The sequence below is a fragment of the Lathyrus oleraceus genome, chromosome 7 (assembly GCF_024323335.1).
Source record: "Lathyrus oleraceus cultivar Zhongwan6 chromosome 7, CAAS_Psat_ZW6_1.0, whole genome shotgun sequence".
Lineage (NCBI taxonomy): Eukaryota > Viridiplantae > Streptophyta > Magnoliopsida > Fabales > Fabaceae > Lathyrus > Lathyrus oleraceus.
The window spans coordinates 61990290-62009864 of NC_066585.1; the positions used below are offsets into that span (position 1 = coordinate 61990290).

At 36.7% G+C, this 19575-nt stretch overlaps 1 protein-coding gene across 2 annotated transcripts; it reads right to left on the minus strand.

Moving 5' to 3' along the window:
• Positions 1-4704: 4704 nt before the first annotated feature.
• Positions 4705-6640, minus strand: LOC127105572 (5-amino-6-(5-phospho-D-ribitylamino)uracil phosphatase, chloroplastic). Of its 2 annotated transcripts, XM_051042765.1 has the most exons (3): positions 6441-6608; positions 6138-6285; positions 4705-6031 (listed from the first exon to the last, which is right to left on the minus strand). In XM_051042765.1, the coding sequence occupies exon 3, from the start codon at positions 6004-6006 to the stop codon at positions 4879-4881; it is 1128 nt and encodes a 375-aa protein (XP_050898722.1). In that variant the 5' UTR covers positions 6007-6031; positions 6138-6285; positions 6441-6608; the 3' UTR covers positions 4705-4878. The 2 variants fall into 2 exon arrangements, with proteins under 2 accessions (XP_050898722.1, XP_050898721.1); XM_051042764.1 differs by having other exon boundaries at positions 4705-6285; positions 6441-6640.
• Positions 6641-19575: the final 12935 nt, after the last annotated feature.

Below are 19575 nucleotides of genomic sequence, written 5' to 3' on the forward strand. Positions count from 1 at the left end.
GATTTACAATATCGATTTATCATCATTATCCATTTGCATTATTTTATAGATTTTAAAAATAAAAGTCAAATTTATTTTAATATCCAACATCTAAGATTAACTGAAAGTGTAAAATTCTATAACAGTGTCAGTGTATTTCAATTAAAAATATATATATATATATATATATATATATATATATATATATATATATATATATAGAGAGAGAGAGAGAGAGTTTGTGAGTTATATATTTTTTAATGTGTTAATATCATTTTTTTATTTTAGCATTATTTCGATTATGTAGCAATGCGTTTTATTGGGGATAGCGTGTGTGTTGCTTTTGTTTTTTATTTTGAATTGATGTAAAAATTGTAACACTGTTGTAATAATATTTTTTGTTGTTTCTATATTTTCATTGTGTTGCGATCTCGGAGTTAAAATCAAATTTAACTTTCGAAAATCATCTGGATCCATAGATTTTATTGACCGACTTCTAATAGGGTGATTCCTACATGAGTTCATTTTAAGTTAGCTTAACATAGCGCTAAATTCAGTTTGTTTTCGATTTCAGTTGTTTTTCGGTCCCATGACTTATTCTTGAACTTCTTACGATGAGACTTTTTATTTAAATTTACTTGCTTAATGGGTTTGAATTTTACTTCTTTCTTACTCCTTGTTGACAATATGTACCCCTATCCCTTGTTTGTAATTTATATTTATTTTCTTGCTTTTATTTACATTGCTCTTAGTTAGTTAAGATGAACAAGATAAATAATGACAAAAGAATAAAATCAGTCTTTCAAAAAATGTAAACACATTTGGTTCTCACTAAGTTCCATTTTCAAAAGCACTTGGTCAACATCAAGTCTTCACCATTCAACTACAAACTTATTTCAACCATAAATCATTTTCACCATCAATTTCAACTATCAACCATTTTTAATCCATTCACATCACAAATAAAAAGTTTGATCCAACTTTAAGTTTCTTTTCTCAAACAAATAAAAAATGACTAACTTAAACAAATTTGACTTTTTCTCATAACAAAATGGAAAGAAAGAACTACTTTGGTGAAATGTCAAGTCATAGTCTCGAGTATTAAATCCAAATTGTAAGAGCTTGCAAGTCATAAATACTCTACTTTCAACCCAAAAAAATCCAACCAATCAAACTCTTTTCTCGCCGTCGTGCGATTCTCAAAAACCTTTTCAAAAATGAAATGTATCTTGTCTCAAGACGATGCAAGACAATGCTTCGTCCACAATCATGTGATTTGAGATAGGTGACATTTTTCCGTGAACGTTGATATGTAGAAATCCATTCAATATGATGCAAACGCCCACTCCTCACTTGTTTTGGGTGGCAAGCCATGTTTTTTCGTCGATTGAAACAAAATAGTTTTCCCTAAAATCGACCAATAAGTAAACATTTTCTACACAGAACTACATAAGTCTTGAGTTCTCCATCGCATCCGGAGATACATAGGAGCGAGATTCAAAGTCTCGTCAGGCACCTTACTAAAAAATAAACTTTTTTGTCCTATTATTTTTCTATTTCAATATCTCGAGAATTCTAACATTTATAAGCTAACACTAACGCACATAACTAACCAAATGGTTCTCATTAAGTACAACGGACGTGAGGGGTACTAATACATTTTCTTTGCGTAATCGACTTCTGAATCCTGATTTGATTGCGACAACCAATATCTTAGTTGTTCTTTTAGGAGTTTTATCAATATTTTCCATTTTCCTATTTGAAAATAAATAAAGTACGGTGGCAACTCTCTTAGTTCATCCCGCGAGAGTGAGATTGCGCTTCCCGAGCGTCATGTTCTCGGCTTTTTCGAGGTACAAAAGTTGGCGACTATACTGGGATATCCCCTCAAGTGAATCAATCCTAGTTTGGTTTATTGTGTGTTTGTGTTTGTGTTTGCTATATTTTTGTGGCTTTTCTTTATCTTATTGCTTTTATTATCTATATTGTATTATATGTTGCATTGGCTTCATTAGGTTGTTGTTGAATACTCTGATTGCAAACACATTATGGGAAAGACTCTATATCTGAGTCTAGACTGCAAACATAAGATAAGACTAGGTTGAGCAATACGGGTCCACGAGATGAATTTCTCGTTAGGGTCGGCACGAGAATCTCACTTAGAGTATATCATTTTGAGAATGTTGTCGTCTATGAAGTAATTTGTCGTAAGCTTCAATTTTTTTTATTAGGGTTCATGACTCTAAGGATTTTTTGTAGAACCTTAACCCTTTGACCTACTAGAAGTCGATGGTTGCGTAACATGGATCTATGATATGAATTTCTCGTTGGGTTAATACATGATCAAATCGTAACTTATACCTTAATGAAGTGATCAATCTCCTAAAGTTCAAGATCATCTTGACAATGTTGCTTGATGTATAAGTCTTTGATACCATAGCTCGAATAATGAAGCTTTTTCTCATCTTTTGATAATGCACATAAAGTAGAGATAACATAATCGTCTTCATCAAAACACAATGTTGAAGAAGCTTGACTTCACAAATTCCACTTGAGTGTCATTAGCCTTACTTTCTAGAGATAAAGTAATTTCCTTTTGTTTTGCAAAAGTTCTAGAAAGTGTCAAATGTTCCTCGTATAATTCAAGAAATGCATTTTGTAATTCCTTGTATGGAAGTTTATCATTTATTTCAAAATCACAAATCTCTTGTTCATCATCTGAATGGTTTGGCGCTATCAATGTAAAAATTTTACATTCTTTATTTTCTGATTTGGAAGATGAACTCACTCCATTCTCCTCCCATGCAATGTAGACCTTATTTGATTTATATTATTTTTTCCTTTGAATAATTTTTTTTTGCAAGAGAAGGTTAGTCCGCTTTCATGTGACCTTGTTTTTCGTACTGTCCATAATCAACACACTATGAAGCATATTTAACAACTTCACTAATTCTGGATGGACCCAGAAGATATCTCTCACAACTTCTGACTCATCTTTTTTCCTACTCCAATAAACATAATTTGAATCCTCTATCAACTTAAACAAATATTGCATTTTCGTTTTAGGACTCCTAATATCTTTCTCAATCTTACTCTTATGTTTATATATTTGGATGATCATAGTCATATTCTCCATATCTCGTTCTTGCAATGACAATAATATGTGTCTTGGTGGAACATGACGTTTTGTCAAATCAACAATATGTTGTTGATCATCAGCATTAAGCGATAAACCATGGTTGTGAAGTCCATATTTTACGTCAATCTTGCATCCATAATCATCTTTTGACGGTGTTGACCTAATTTTGAATGGACAAGATATCTTTTGATAGCACTTTGTGTTTCACTATATCCTTCTTTGAATTTTTCACCTCTATCACAACCAAATATAACTTTGTTACTTGTTTCTCTCTTTCAAATTTTGATGTTCGAATGAGTTATTATAACAAGCACTCTATTCCTGATTCCAACCTCCCTAATCCACATAATCGCTTCTTCTCTTGTATCAAATTATCAAAAAAAAAAATTATAGTTTAAGAATATCTCAACGGTATCTACACATGTCTGATTTTTATCGCATATCATCACAGGAATATCCATATCTGCTAAATAAAAATATAACAAAAATTAATATAATTTATTTTTTTAAAAAAAATTCTGGAACACTTAAACATAAGAAATTCAATTACTAAAAAATACAATATCATAATTCTTATTTTAAAGTTATTCGATTAGTAAAAAACATAAATAAAAAATAATTTAATTGATATACACTGACAGTGTAAAGATTTTTTACAGTGTCAGTTAACCATGATATATTTGAAAGGTTTGATTTTTATTTTAAACATTTAAAAAATAATACAAACGGATGATTGTGGTGTAAAATTTTTTACACTGACACTGCATAGCAATTAATCTCAATAGAAAATCACTATGAATTGAATGACTCAACAACAAACTATTTGATTTGGTAACCATATAAATTAGAAAACATTTGCTTTTAAGTTTTTCGGTTTGAAAAAAAAAACATATAAGATTTCATCAATTAAAATTATTTGATTGGTGTGATAGGGGTTCAACGGTTACTTTCAATTAACTTGAATAAATAGTAAAAAGTAAAAATTATTAAAGTGAAATTGACAAAGATAAATTTAAAATATTTCTGAAGTAAGAAGGATAAAATTTTCTTTTATAGCGGTATTTGGGACAAATTTCCTGTCCTATATGGTGATAGCCCAACACCGGCGGTTACTTTAAATATCATTCACTAGAGATTTCTTTTGTTTTCATCTTTATTTGTTGGTTTCTTATAACATAATTTTTACTCATTATATCATTCAAATTGTTCATGTAATATAATCAAACTTTATTTTGACAAGTTCTTCCAAATAGGATCTTAAAACTCGAATAAACAACTTAATAGAGGTCCTATATGTCGTTTTCACTTTTATATGTGAGAAAGCTTATGCAATGAATCCGTTCACTTTTATATGTGAGAAAGCTTATGCAATGAATCCGAACGTATGAATTTATCAACCCCTAAAGTGGAAGTTCGCATTTGAATTGACAGCAAGTTTATCAGAAATTACGTTATCAAATCATAGTCACTGTGATTTCATAAAGCTCGCTGCCATTTCAAACATTGGAGTATAGTTATTATTACTATCAACTCTTATCCTCCTCATGGATGAAAAGCAAGCAAATCAGATATGAAAACCCAATGCATGTATGAACAAAATATACACTAGTAGTAAGTAGTAACATCATTGTTCAATACAGACCACTTTTGACAATTTTTTTCATTATTCTATTTTGTGTTACCATATACACATGTAACTAATCTGTAACTAATATCATCAAGAATCAGATGAAGTTCAATTGACTGTACATTTATAGGATTTACCAGAAACTGTCGTCGCCGGATGATGTCTCATCATCTTCTTCCAACTCCATCTGAGGCTGTGGACTCCCGAATTCAGATGTTTCAATGTCTGCCAATTTCTTCAAATCAACCACTGAAAGCTCATCCAGGCGCCTCACAACCAAGTCTGCAGCCCTAAGCTCATACACGGGATGCTTGCTAGCAACAGCAACACACTTCATCTGTGCATCATGTGCAGCCTCCACTGTTAGATTTGAGTTTCCAAACACAATGCATCTTTCAGGTATGAAGTTCAAAAGCTGGGCTGCATACGCAAACATTTCTGGATCAGGCTTTCCCCTGTGAACATCCTCGGCTGCAACAATAACATTGAAGTTTCCTACAATACCAATTTCCCCCATAGCAGACTCGATAACTTTTCTAGGCCGTGTAGAAACCAAAGCCATCGGTATCTTATAATGCATCAAAACACCGACAAACTCTTTCGACCCAGGCATGAAACTATATATCCCACCTTGTAAAGCTTGGTAGATTTCTTCCTTTCTATTCGCCATTCTTCTCAGCTCAGTCCGATCTCTAGACCAACACAGCACTTCGGAAATTGCCTGCTCACTCTTCATACCCTCAATTCTCTTGATCACAAAAGCCATAGGAGACGGTTTCCCCTCCTCTTGCGCAAGCGCAAGCCAAGCTTGCTTCTCTAAATCAGGGTTGTCTTCAATAAGAACCCCCTCCCACTCAAATATAGCCCCCAACCAACCACATCCCATTCTCTCTTGTCGAAGCAAAGGGTTTCTCAGCGAAGGCTTATCAGCTCGATTCTCCGGTGGCCACAAATCAGGTCTCCGATCAAAACCACCATCAATCTTACTATTCCCTTTCTTCGGCAATCTGTCCTCCCTATAAGCATATGCTTCTCTCGTAAGCTCCACCGCAAGAGCCTTGATCGACGAAGACATCAAGAACCCATCTTGCTTAGATTTAATCAAAGGCAGTGAAACAACAACTTTTCCACCAAGAAACTCAGCTGGTGGAAACCTGCAAGTGTTGAAAGATTTCCTCTTTCCAGAAACAACCCTAATCAAATTTCCACCGCAAACCGGACGGTAGCCAAGGATTGAAGTTGCAGCAATTGAATCAACCATCTTAACAACAAATAAACCTCAAACCCTAACCAAATTGAATCAAAAATCAAATTTTGATTACAATACAAAAGACCCTTCAAGGGTCACAGTGAATTCCACAAAAGGAAAAACCAATTTCACTAAGAAGAAACCTATTAAACGAAAATCCCAACACCAAATTTGAACCGCGATTCCTGTCCAGAAACTATATTCTTGAAAACGACACCATCTCGGAAGCAAAACGACAACGACAAACAGAGTTTTACCACAAAATCGCAACTTTATCGTCAAATAAATCCCCTTCAATAACAAAAAAAAAAAAAGAAGCAAACTCATCAATCGAATAACCAAAATAATTAGTTTAAATTGTAAAAAAAAGAATAATAATAATAAAACTGAAAAATGCAAAGAAATTAGTAAACATAGTGATGGAAAGTGATGAAAGAATAACTAACCTGAAAGTGAAAGAGGATCAGAAACTTGAAGAGATGAATCGATTCTCTCTTCTTTAATGGAGAAGCTTTTCTTAATACGTTTCTTTGTTTATATTTTATTATTATTAGTTTGATTTATTTTTTAAAGCAGAAAAAAAGTGTGGTTTAAAAAAGATGATGGAAAAAGAAGACGGAGAGAACAAACATACGCAACGTGTAACTGTACACGTCGGCCAAGTGTAAGGCAATCTTGTTTTCAATCTTTGGTCACTGCCGGTAATTTTATCACGCTATTTTTTTATTTTATTTTTTTACTTTAATTACATTAGATATCTTTTAATTTAGTTTAAAATTTCAGATGAAATGTAAAATAATTTTATAATGTTATAATAATCATCGTATATTCTACCGTATTAGACTGGACATTTTAAGTTAAAGATATGATATGATAGATTGATGAATTCTTATTCGATAATCGTGTAAAATTATTTTACATTGTCATTGTAAATGCATATCAATTAAACAATTCAAAGACTTGATATCACGTTCAACCAAAATGGAGAAGTTCGTTTCTGGGTGAATGTTAAAATTGACAGAGATGCTTACATGATGATGTATGATTTTCACAAAATTGTTTTGATGATTGTAATCGCATAGTTATGTTGTTTAGTTGTTGTATTTGTTTGTGATGTTGTTTAATTGTTATAGTTGTTTGTGTTGTTTAATTTTTGTTTAAATTATTGTGTATTATTGTTTTCAAGTTATTGTAACTGAATCTTATGATATTTATGAAATGAATGTTGTTTTTAATATAAAGCAAAAGGGTTGCATTTAAAATTATGTTGTTGTGCTTGGCGAACACTAAGACAGTTTGTACGATTGTGCCTGGGCTGACGACATGAATTACATAATCTCACAATTATGTTCATCTTATCCATTTTGGTTTGAATACGGGTGATGTTTGGGCGGTCCTTTTTCTTTCTTCTCATTATTTCATTGTGTCAGAGTATGTCCCCTTGATATGCAGTTCAATAATCCTCTTTTGCTACCACTAAAAAGATAATTTTGTAAACATTGCATATGTTTATAACTTTGTAAACAACGGATAGTAAGTTGAAAGGATCCTGGCGAACCTTTGAACATGTCACGGGAGCAGGGCATACGAAAGGCTTGGAACTTTCTGCAGTCGCACCAACCTCTATCTAGTTCCACTCGATAGTCTCCCCTCGACCTGCCTTCATTGTGATCCATTGACTCAGCAACACTGAACCAACCTTTAGTACGGTCAACACTATGACCACATGTGTGTTAGCTTTGGCATCTTCCTCTTTGTCGCACCTCGAAAAATGGGGATACGACTTCAAAGCGAAGCGCGATCGCACGCTCGCAATGATGGACTGAACAGAGTCGCCACCGAACTTTATTTATTCCCAAAAATGGGAAAGGGAAAATATCGATAAAACCCCTAAAAGAAAGGATAAGATATGGTCATCGCAACCAATATCAGGGTTCGGGAGTCGATTACGCAAGGGGAAGGTATTAGCACCCCTCACGTCCGTTGTACTCAACGGGAACCATTAGGTCAGTTGTGTGCATTAATGTTAGTTTGAAGTGTTAGGCTTTTCGAATTATTAGGTGGGAAAGAAAGAATAGAAGAGAGGAAAATGTTTTTGGATTTTTGACGAAGGACTAAACCTAAGTTTTTTATTAGTGGGCCTGACAAGATTTATAAATCCTGCTCCTACGTATCTCAAAAGAGAAATCAAGGCTTACGTAGTTCTGGGTAGAAAAATGTTTGTTTGTTGGTCGATTTTAGCGAAAGCTATATTGTACTAATCGACAAAAACATCGTTTTACCCAAAACAGATGAGGAGTGAACGCATACCACACATCGAACGGATTTATAAATCTACATTCGGAAAAGCGTCATTTATCTCTACTCAACAATCGTGGCCGAAACATTGTTTTGTATCTCTTAAGACAATATATCTTTCATTTATGAAAAAAGGATTTTTGATTAGTCGCACGGCGGCGAGGAAAGAGTTTGATTGGTTGGATGTGTTTTGAGTGATGGCGAGAACTTGGATGAGCGAGATATACATCTCGAATCCTAGCCTCAGGAGTGCATGGTATACACCATGTTCCATTTCCATCTTTATTGAAAGAGTTTAAGATAGGAATTAAGTATTTTTGGAATTTTGAAAGACGAGTACTTATGACTTACAAGCTCTTACAGCTTGGGTCTAATACTCGGGACTACGTCTGGATATTCCACCCAGGCAGTCTGTTTCTTTCCAATATTGCTAAGAAAATGATTCGAATATTTATGAATGTTTTGGAGGGAAGACGAATATTTATGGCTTGCAAGCTCTTACAGCTTGAGCCTAATATTCGGGATTACAACTGGATATTCCCTCCAGGTAATCTTTTTCTTCCAACTTTATTGAGAAGATGGTTTGAGATATTTACAGGTGTTTTGGAGAGAAGACAAATATTTATGGCTTGCAAGCCCTTACAGCTTGAGCCTAATATTCGGGATTACGACTGGATATTACATCCATGTAATCTTTTTCTTCCAACTTTTATTTAGAAAATGATTTTGAATATTGGAGTATTAAAGAGAAGACGAATATTTATGGCTTGCAAGCTCTTACAGCTTGAGCCTAATATTCGGGATTACGACTGGACATTCCATCCAGGTAACCTTTTTCTTCACGTTTTATTTAGAAGGTGATTTGGGATATTTACGGATATTTTGGCGAGAAGACGAATATTTATGACTTACAAGCTCTTACAGCTTGAGCCTAATATTCGGGATTACGACTGGACATTCCATCCAGGTAACCTTTTTCTTCACGTTTTATTTAGAAAATGATTTGATTATTAAATTAAAACAATTAAAGTACCGAGGTGGAAATTATTGAAAGTTAAGTTCATTGTAAGAAGGCCCAAGAGTAAGCCATGGGACTGAAAGCCAACCGAGATCGATAGCAAACTAAATTTAGCTCTAAACTCTCTTAGAGTGGATCCATGCATGAATCACTCGATAAGAAGTCGAGCAAAAATATTTATGCGTTCAAAATCTTCTGAAAGTTGAATTAAACTTTAACTTTGAGATCGCCACGCAATAAGATCAGTACAACAATTAATCAGACAATCCACTTAATATTTAGAAATCAAGTAATTATTTAAACTATAATCAACTAACTAAATAATTATATACATAGTAACGGGAAATAAAAACAAATAAAAATATAGAAGGATGCATATTAACAATGGGGGTGTAAAAACATCATGGGCCTAAAGCTTGGATCCACAACTTAAACCTAATTAATAGAAAGTAAAAATAATAAATAATGACAGTAATAGTCTTAAAATAAAATAAATGAAATAATAAATGATAGAAGGATGATGAAAAGGGGCGCTGCATCCCCTCTTATTATTTGGTAAGTAAAGAAAACTTCAAATCTAAAACTGACCAAATAGGATGCTGACACATGGCAATACAGTGAAAGAAGGGAGAATAGGCCAACCTCGCTCCCTCAGACGGTTCCTTTTTCAGAAAGAGAAAATGAATCTCAATGCCTAGTTCCTCTTCTTTCTCCTCAGACCCATCGTCCTTAACAGCTTCAACAGCCTTAAAACTCTTGTTACAACCAAGGGCGCACAGGTTTATGACCCAAATACCTTCTCTCAAACGGGCAAAATCCGTCGTAGCTTTCGGTGAGGGCCTCGAGAACGGCGTAGAAATCGGGAGCGGTTAGGACGTAGAGAGAGTTGACTGACTCTGTGACGGAGATCTTGCCGTCGCGGTGGGTGTCGAAGCAGGTGAAGACTCGCTTGAGTTCTTCGATGTCGTCGACTTTGACCTTAGGATTCGTTGCTATGGTTAATGTTTGGGGAAGTTAGGATTCGTCGACTTATGTGCGTCACTGGAGTCGGCTATTGCTCATCATCTTCTTGAATTCGTTGTTGAAGGAGAAATAGTATCCTTGCAGATTTCCCGATTATGTTTCACTTGTGGGGCTTCGGTTTGGTATATTTCATGGCATTCGGATTCTAACGACCCGTCATCAGTTGATACACCTCTTGTGCAAGTTTTCCGAGCTCTGGATCTGCTAATATTTTCTTCTGTTTGAGTTGAAACATCTGCCAATCCGTCCGTCTTAGAAACTTTATACTCAGTCAACACGAAGCTTACGGGATCTCTCTTTTCAGTTCTCGACTCCGTAGAAACATCAGACGTACCCGTATGTTGTTGCTGGAATGCATCACGACGATGAACAACGAACTGATGTTGTTGATGTTGTCGTTTCCAGAGTTGTTGAATGATTCGCCAGTGTTTGTTAAGATCAAAGTGAGGGATGAGTATGCGTTTGGTGTTAGAGGTAGCCGAAGGTTGTTTGATTTGGTTGCCAATAAGTTGATAGTTTCACTGACGGTGTATGGTTGTGAGTTGGAAGAGTGGTACAAGTTATTGTGCAATGTGTTTGGCTTGTGTTTGGAGGGAGTTCGGTTGGTGAACAAGTTGCAGGCATATGGATTTCACAGAAGAAGAAAAAAGGGTGGTTTGTGTGTTGATGCGTGAATGAGATGGATGAAGCGGATTTGTATTCCGATGGGAGGTTGGTTGGTTGCTTCGTGGAGGCTCCGTTCATGGTAGTGGTGAACAGGGTATGTTAATGGTTGTTGCCGGCGCAGTGTTAGGTAGATGGCAATGGCTCCTCATGTTTTTTTTGAAACTGTTGTAATAAACCAAAAAAATGTGGTTTTTTTTTCTTCTCTCCAAATCATCGCCGCCCTCACTGTATCCGCCCCCTCCTCTCTTATACTCACTATGTTAGGGTTTTTAGTTGTCCCAAAGAGATCCAAAGGGGTATCTTCTGTGTTGCTTTAAGGTGCTCAGACTTTGGTCTAACTCATTTGATACTACAATCTGGAAACGGTAATACTATCTACGCACTTTCTTACTCTACTTTATCTCAATTCCATTTCGGGCATTTTTCTGAATTTTCTACAGCCTTGCTAATTACCTTGCTTTTACTGCAGTGAATTTTAGGTGGATATCATTTGGCTGAGTTTTCTTTCCTGTCATGAGTTTATTCAAATTGGCATGATATGCAAAGAGTTGTGGAATTGGATTTGAACTCGGTTTAAGTAGCTTGTGTGTAGTATGTCCATCTGCAATTCTGATCTGGCCATAAATTGTTTTGCTCGGGTCCTTGGCTAACAGGGTTGACAGACATTTGCTGCTTGCTGAGATGGTAGCTTGAATGCAGGTAGATTCTAACTTTGGTTCAGCATGGTTTCGGCTCAGCTTGTAAGTCTCATTCGCCTTGATATGGTTCTGCGATATGTTTGTGGTTGCAGGTCTTGGAAGTACTGCATTTGAGTAGGATTCTTGTGCATCACTTGTGGAATGAAGTGAGAAATTAGCGGCACCCCATCCACTGACCCCTCACGACACTTGTTCTGTAATTCGAGAGAGAGTGATTTTGTTATGATATTGATATTTGGGTGACTCGTCTTTTGTTGAAATTGTACATTTTTTTGACTGACAGGTGAATTATTGGCACTGTCAACATCATCGTGATTAAAGGAACCACGAAGTATGAGGCGCCGCTCTTTCATGTAAACATGCAAAGCTTCAATAAGCAATGGTCCTTCAAAAATGAGCTTACAACAACACGCAACTCGCTTCTAACAGATTTAGAATTTCCAATCTCTAATTCAGACACCTCAAACTCTTCACGCAATTGTGCTGAAACAGCTGGATGAAGATCAGGTTTTACTATGTTCACCCACTCACTATGTGTATGTTCAAATTCATGTCTTTGTAAAGACTGCATAACATTGGCGAGCAATTTCAATAAAGAGGATTTTGGTATGCCATGTGATTTTTTTGATGGCACAAACCTTCAGGCTGGAAACTTTAGAACTTATATAGTCTTCAAAATTAATATGCTTCAATACTTGTTTTTTCCAAAAAACTTCTCAGTAGCCTTGAACTCCACTTGAGAGGTCCCTAATTCAATTCCTTTTCCTTCAACGCTGAAAACCTTGTATCGTTGTGTACTGAACTTTGAACTCTATTTCTGTTGAATCTGTAGGTAAAGCTCTCCGAGATTAAAGTTGCTCGTTTTTTACTGCATGCTATGGGAGAATTTGTAGTGTGTTGATCATCCTTCAAATGAGTCCTTCAACTCATTTCCCCATTGTTTGATTTACAGGGCATCTGAAGACTTTAAAGAATCGTTAGAATGTGAGCCTTATCCTCTCACTCCCGAACAAAGATGTAAACTTCCTTGAGAAGCTGTAACTAAGATTTATGGAATATTCCGATCTTGACCAAATCCTTTCAGAAATAACAAATGGAGGTTTAGCATTCGCTCACTACTGTCTCACTGGGAACGAGTTACCGAGATTAGGTACCGGAACAAAACCTGGGATACGTGATTACAACAAGCAGCACTGTAAAGTTTAAAATGCCGGTGATTAGCTTTAATGCCTCAAATTTGTAGTTTACGGTTGTTTGTAATTAGATGCCTATTATAATCCTTAATTTTTGGTAGCTGTAATTGTTGAGTTCCAAGTAACAGCGTCTCTATATGCCATTCCTTTGAAAACCTTGTTAACATCTTCTATGCTACTGCATTTTGCGTACAACTCAATAAGTGATGCTCCAATGAATTGGTTATTTCTGAACCCATTTTTAATTACAAAAGCAATAAAAACGGACAGCTTGTTGGGGAATCCACCAGATCTTGAGTCGTGCACCATTCCGATGTCAGCATAGCCACTAAATAATATAGCCCCAACAATTACATCCTTCTTGGGCATTCTATAGAAAAGATAAACTGCCTTTCAGGTGAAAAGCGCTTCATGTACATGTCGATCAAAGTTGCAGAGAGAGTCATTCTTATTTCAAAACCATATTTCACTGCCAATTCATGAATCTTCATGCATTCTTCCAAATTGGAAGTGTAAGCACAAACTCGCAATGTACTAACCACAGTAACCCAGTTGAGTTATTGGTTTGATTATAAAAAAATGGATATGGATTTTTAGGAATGATCCAAGACTAATCTAAATATCAATTTAAATAATAATAACAAATCAGCAAAAAAACCAACTTAAAATCAAATTAATCTATAATTCATTAAAATTACTTTGATATCAGCTCTAACATTTATTTGAAAATTAAAATCAATTAGAGTTTGAATCATTAGTAATAATAACAATTAAAATTAAATTGAAATTTGGAATTAAACTTAATTTGAAATTAAAATCAAATTGAAAAATTAAAAAGTCCAATGATTAAAATCCATTCTATAATCAAAAGCACCATGATCAAAAGGCATAGACAATGACCAATGTGTAACAAAAATATGGATTTGGGAATGAATGTGTGCAAATGAATTTCAGGCCAAGTGCCAAATAAAAATAAAAAATTCAGGGTCAAAATCGGGGTATGACAGTTGCCCCTATTTAAGTATCTTCAACTAGAGAATATGAAGCAGGACACTCTTCATATGATCATAGTGGGAGATGATTAAATACTGAGAAGACCCAGATTTTGATCCTGAATCCCCATGACATAACATGATATGATATGATGTGATATGATATGACATGGATGCATGATGTTTTTTTTGTGATTTTTTTTATCTGCTAGGGATATGGTGGACCCTTAACAGGAGATGCTACTTAGACAGACCAAACTGTGGGGAAAGCTGATGACCCACAGGGAGACAGACAAATGGTAAGAAACAACTTGCTGGGGAAACAGTCCAGCTGGAGAATCAGACACACACCAGGGAGTATTCAAAGTGAGATTTGATAGATGACACTTAGAATACAACCGAATAAAGAAAAAGATGCTACAACAGGTTCATATATGACCTGACAACGCTGGGGAATATCAAGAAGAAAAACTCTTCAGAACAGGTTCATGTATGACCTGACACCGGAATAAGGGTTCAACAACAGGTTCATACATGACCTGAATGGTATTGAACAAACAGAGAAAAATCTTCAGAGCAGGTTCAAGTATGACCTGACACCGGAATAAGGGTTCAACAACAAGTTCATACATGACCTGAATGGTATTGAACAAACAGAGAAAAATCTTCAGAGCAGGTTCAAGTACGACCTGACCCCGGAATAAGGGTTCAACAACAGGTTCATACATGACCTGAATGGTATTGAACAAAAGTTGGAAAAACTCTTCAGAGCAGGTTCAAGTATGACCTGACACCGGAATAAGGGTTCAACAACAAGTTCATAGATGACCTGAATGGTATTGAACAAAAATTGGAAAAACTCTTCAGAGCAAGTTCAAGTATGACCTGACCCCGGAATAAAAGGTTCAACAACAGGTTCATACATGACCTGAATGGTATTGAACAAATAGAGAAAAAATCTTCAGTACAGGTTCATGTATGACCTGACACCGGAATAAAAAGGTTCAACAACAGGTTCAAACATGACCTGAATAGTATTGAACAGAAGGAAAAACTTCAGAGCAGGTTCAAGTATGACCGGACCCCGGAATAAAAGCTCAACAACAGGTTCATACATGACCTGAATAGTATTGAACAAAAAAACTTCAGAGCAGGTTCAAGTATGACCTGACACCGGAATAAAAAGGTTCAACAACAGGTTCACATATGACCTGAATAGGATTGAACAAAGAATCTTCAGAGCAGGTTCAAGTATGACCGGACCCCGGAATAAAAAGGTTCAACAACAGGTTCATACATGACCTGAATAGGATTGAACAAAGAATCCTCAGAGCAGGTTCAAGTATGACCGGACCCCGGAATAAAAAGGTTCAACAACAGGTTCATACATGACCTGAATAGGATTGAACAAAGAATCTTCAGAGCAGGTTCAAGTATGACCGGACCCCGGAATAAAAAGGTTCAACAACAGGTTCATACATGACCTGAATAGGATTGAACAAAGAATCTTCAGAGCAGGTTCAAGTATGACCGGACCCCGGAATAAAAAGGTTCAACAACAGGTTCACATATGACCTGAATGGTATTGAACAAAAATTGGAAAAACTCTTCAGAGCAAGTTCAAGTATGACCTGACCCCGGAATAAAAGGTTCAACAACAGGTTCATACATGACCTGAATAATATTGAACAAATAGAGAAAAAAATCTTCAGTACAGGTTCATGTATGACCTGACACCGGAATAACAACAATTGAACTCTGACTGTAAGCAATGGACTACAACCAGCTTTTAACGGATTTTGCCAACAACAATTGGACTTGAAAATGACTGCGAAAACCGGATGTTGATTTAAGGGCACCAAATACAAACTGGAATCAAAGGTCAAAGGATCATAGGATCGACAACAAGACCTGGATCAATGCAAAATGAGCACGAAGTACATTTCGGCTATGCATGATTTGAAATTCCTTCTATGCATGATATATGAATGATCATGGTTATGAGAATGCTGACACTGGGCAGACTGGGAGTTTGTAAAGGCTTTTTATGGAAGCTCATGATTCCTCAACACCGAGAACTCAACCAAATACTTTATGATAGATGTTGTCAAAGGAGCATTCTATCAAGCTTGATGGCCACACCTTAGCCAATGGGATCCTTTTGGAGGATTAATGAATCGTGCTAGCATAATTTTCGGGCACTCGTCTTAAACTCAATAGTTGTTGACGTATGACAGAATTTGTTTGAGCAGTTCGAAAGCACGAAGAAAGAGGTTCTGCCCCTCTGTGGCTCATCTTGCCCCAGTTTGTTGGGTCTTTGGAAATGTTCACCTTGAAAGTGGGTTTGGAAACAACTTTCCATGAGACTACCTTGAGAGGGCTTGCCCCAAGTGCTTGAAACTTGCAATGGTCCGAACTTGACTAACCAAATGCTGGAAGGGTAGACTCTTGATTGATTGTCCTTTGGATAGCTGGACTCATTGAGCTCTGAGGTGGCTTGCCCCGGACTAAGTCTTGAAGCAAATTGCTCTTGGCTAACTGAAACTTGGAGTGATTGGACTTACTGAGCTCTGAGATGGCTTGCCCCGGTCTGAGTCTTGAAGCAGATTACTCTTGGCTAGATGACCCTTATGGTGATTAGCTCGAATTAACTGATGCTCAAAGTGATTTGCCCCTGAATAGACTTCTTTCACTCCATCAAGTTCCTCGACTGTGTATTGAATTTCTTTGATGCTAAGTGTTGACTCGCAAATAAGATTGTTCATTCAAAAATGGTAATTTTAATTCAATGCTTATGCAAAATTTGAAATCAAAATTTATTGATATGAATGGGTGAAATACAGTGAACGAGTCGTTGATAAGAACACAATGGTGATCAAGTCATTCACAGTATGCAAGTTGGTGCCATCAAATGATTAACAAAAATCGTTTGGAGTCAAGTTAACACAAACTTGTTATAGTATGCTTTCAAAATAAACCCTGCCTCAATTAGGTCTTTTAAGGGTTGTAACGTGGTCTGGTTCGCGGTTTCTTGAAACAAAAGGATATAAGGCTCAAAATTTGTTTTTACCCACCCCTTCTTCTTGATGATCTCCAGTTCCTACGTTCAGTTAATTCGATACACGTATTCGACTTCCAAGAGGGTTCGAAGGTGTGATGAGGGTTCAAGACGAATTTCCTTGAAATGGCAGTCACCTTATTTTTGTTTTTGTTAAGGATTTAATGACCTCTTTTGATTGATTTTCTTTATCCCTAATTTTGCCTGGACCGTTTTTTTGAAGCTTTCGGTCCATCGGGATGCCCTAACTTTTGCCTAAGTCATTTTGTGGTTTTTGACTTAGCGGGCTTTTTTTTTTTAAAGGTATTGACTGCCACATTATTGGTGGATAAGGATCAACCAACACTAATTTTAGCTTTTCTTAACTTCTTCGACACTTCAACATGTGCGCGAAGGATAACATGTGGTTGAACCTAATTGGAGGGCGTTCATATGGACGATTTTTTTTGAAAGATCGAATGCATGATCAAACTATCTGAACATAACTACCCTGCCCCAGGTTAAGATTAAGGGTTTTAGATCCGAAATAAACACCAACTTCTAGGCTCAAAGTGGTTGACTAGGGATTAACTCCTTATTTCTTCAGTGTTTGGGGATTTGAAACAATGCCTTACATCATCGACAAGGTTTTACTCAAAAGCATACCACAACAATTTCAGGTGTTTCGTTTTCATCATCCTCCCTCCAATCTTTGTTAGCACAACGGTTTGATAAACAAAAGTGAATGAGAGGAGTATTTTTGTTTTTAACATAAATGAGAAACGAGTGAATACGAATGGATCAATTCAAAAGATGCATAAACATTTCGTTAATCTTACCAATTCAAAGAAAACAACAATGCTTAAAAGCAATTGACAGTCAACATGCAAGGAAACTACAAAAGAAATGTTGAAACAGCCAAATGATTGCCAGCTTTAGGGAATGACTTCTTCAATCTTGATCCATTAACTTAGGGGGACACCCCTTGAGATCTTCGCACTTATCCGGTCGATGGGTTAACATTTACCACCAAGCTTCCTTCTTGAAAGGCTATGTACCTGTTGTCAATCAGCTGCTGTACTTTGGCTTTGAAAGCGTCACAGTCTTCAGTTGAGTGCCCTTCTGATCCGGCATGATATCCACATTTCTCATTTGGGTTATACCCGGGTGGGTAAGGTTGTGGAACCGGCTTAAGAGACTTGGGAACCACCAACGAGTTTTGAATCAGAGGTTGTAGGAGTTGGCTATATGTCATGAAGACTGGATGTCGAGGATCATTTCTTCTTTCCAAGTTATTTTGAAGCTTATGCTGCTTTTGATATCTCGGGCCTTGGGCTTGTTGATTTGGATGAGGAGCAAACCAGGATTGTTGGCAATGAAGACCAGAAGGTGGTGGTTGCTGGTACAACACTTTGGGCATTGCTAACTGCTCATTTTCAGCCACTTGAAGGTTGGGATCAACAAGTTTTTTGACATTGGCAGGATGATCTTCAAATTCTTTTCCTTCAATCTCATCGTTGAATGCAACCCTCTTGGATCCACTACTCACTTCTCCTTTTCCTTCATTGGTATGGGTCGTGACATTGGAAATCCAAGGTGGTATCTCAATGCTCTTACCAGGAAATAATGATAGCTCATTAGCCACATCCCTGACATCTTCCTTGTGGTACAAAACCTTGAGGGGTCTCAAGGGTCCTTTCCCTTTCTCATTACCTGGCTCAGAAATTAAGGTATATGTACCTGAGCCTTCCTCCTTGAGTGTTAGTGACCCTATGTCAATCAATCCTTGCAGCTTGAGCTTGAAACTCTTGCATTCCTCGATGGAGTGCCCCATTGTCCCAGTATGATATTCGCACTTGACCTTCGGATGATCTTCTTCAAAGATTAAGCTCTTTTTGGTAATCAACCCTCGCACCAAGGCTTTCAGCGCTAGGCAAGAATCCAAGTCATGTCCCAATGCTCCTTTATGGAATTCACATGTTGCATTTGAATTGTACCATGGCAGGTATGGTGACACAGGTGTGAGAGCTCGAGGGGTCACCAAAGCATTCTGGATTAGTTGTGGGTAGAGCTTGCTATATGGCACCGGAATTGGGTCATTGTGATTTTTGTTCCTCTTGTTCTGATTCTGATTTTTGTTCTGAACCTAACTTCGGTGATTTTGAGGAGGAATAGCCAGAGGATGTTGATGATGACGTCTTGAGGGAAGGTCATAGGCCGATAGACGAGGAGTTGCCATATAGAATTTCCCTTGACTTGGGGTAACATCAGATGAATGTGAGATAGCAGCTCCCTTTGTTGCAGTAGTGTATATTGGGTTACCCGTTTTTCTCAACAAGACTTGCAGGGTTTCCAAGACCCATCTCATTTGGCTCTTCAAAAGATTAAGTTCCTCCTTCAGTGCTTCTTGGCTATTTCTTAGCTCGTCCATCATCTCCTGAGACATGGTTCTTTGTTCTAAACGCGTGTTGAGAATCACTTTACTTCACGGACAAAAGATGGATGAGTTTTTTTTGGTATTTTGTCTGGAAAATGACATGCATTATGATGCGATGCAAATGCAATGGAATGCGAATGAATGCAATGCAAGCCATGCACATTTGTTTTTTTCATACACGGGTTCAAAAGTCTGAGGTACTGACGAATCTGATTGTTT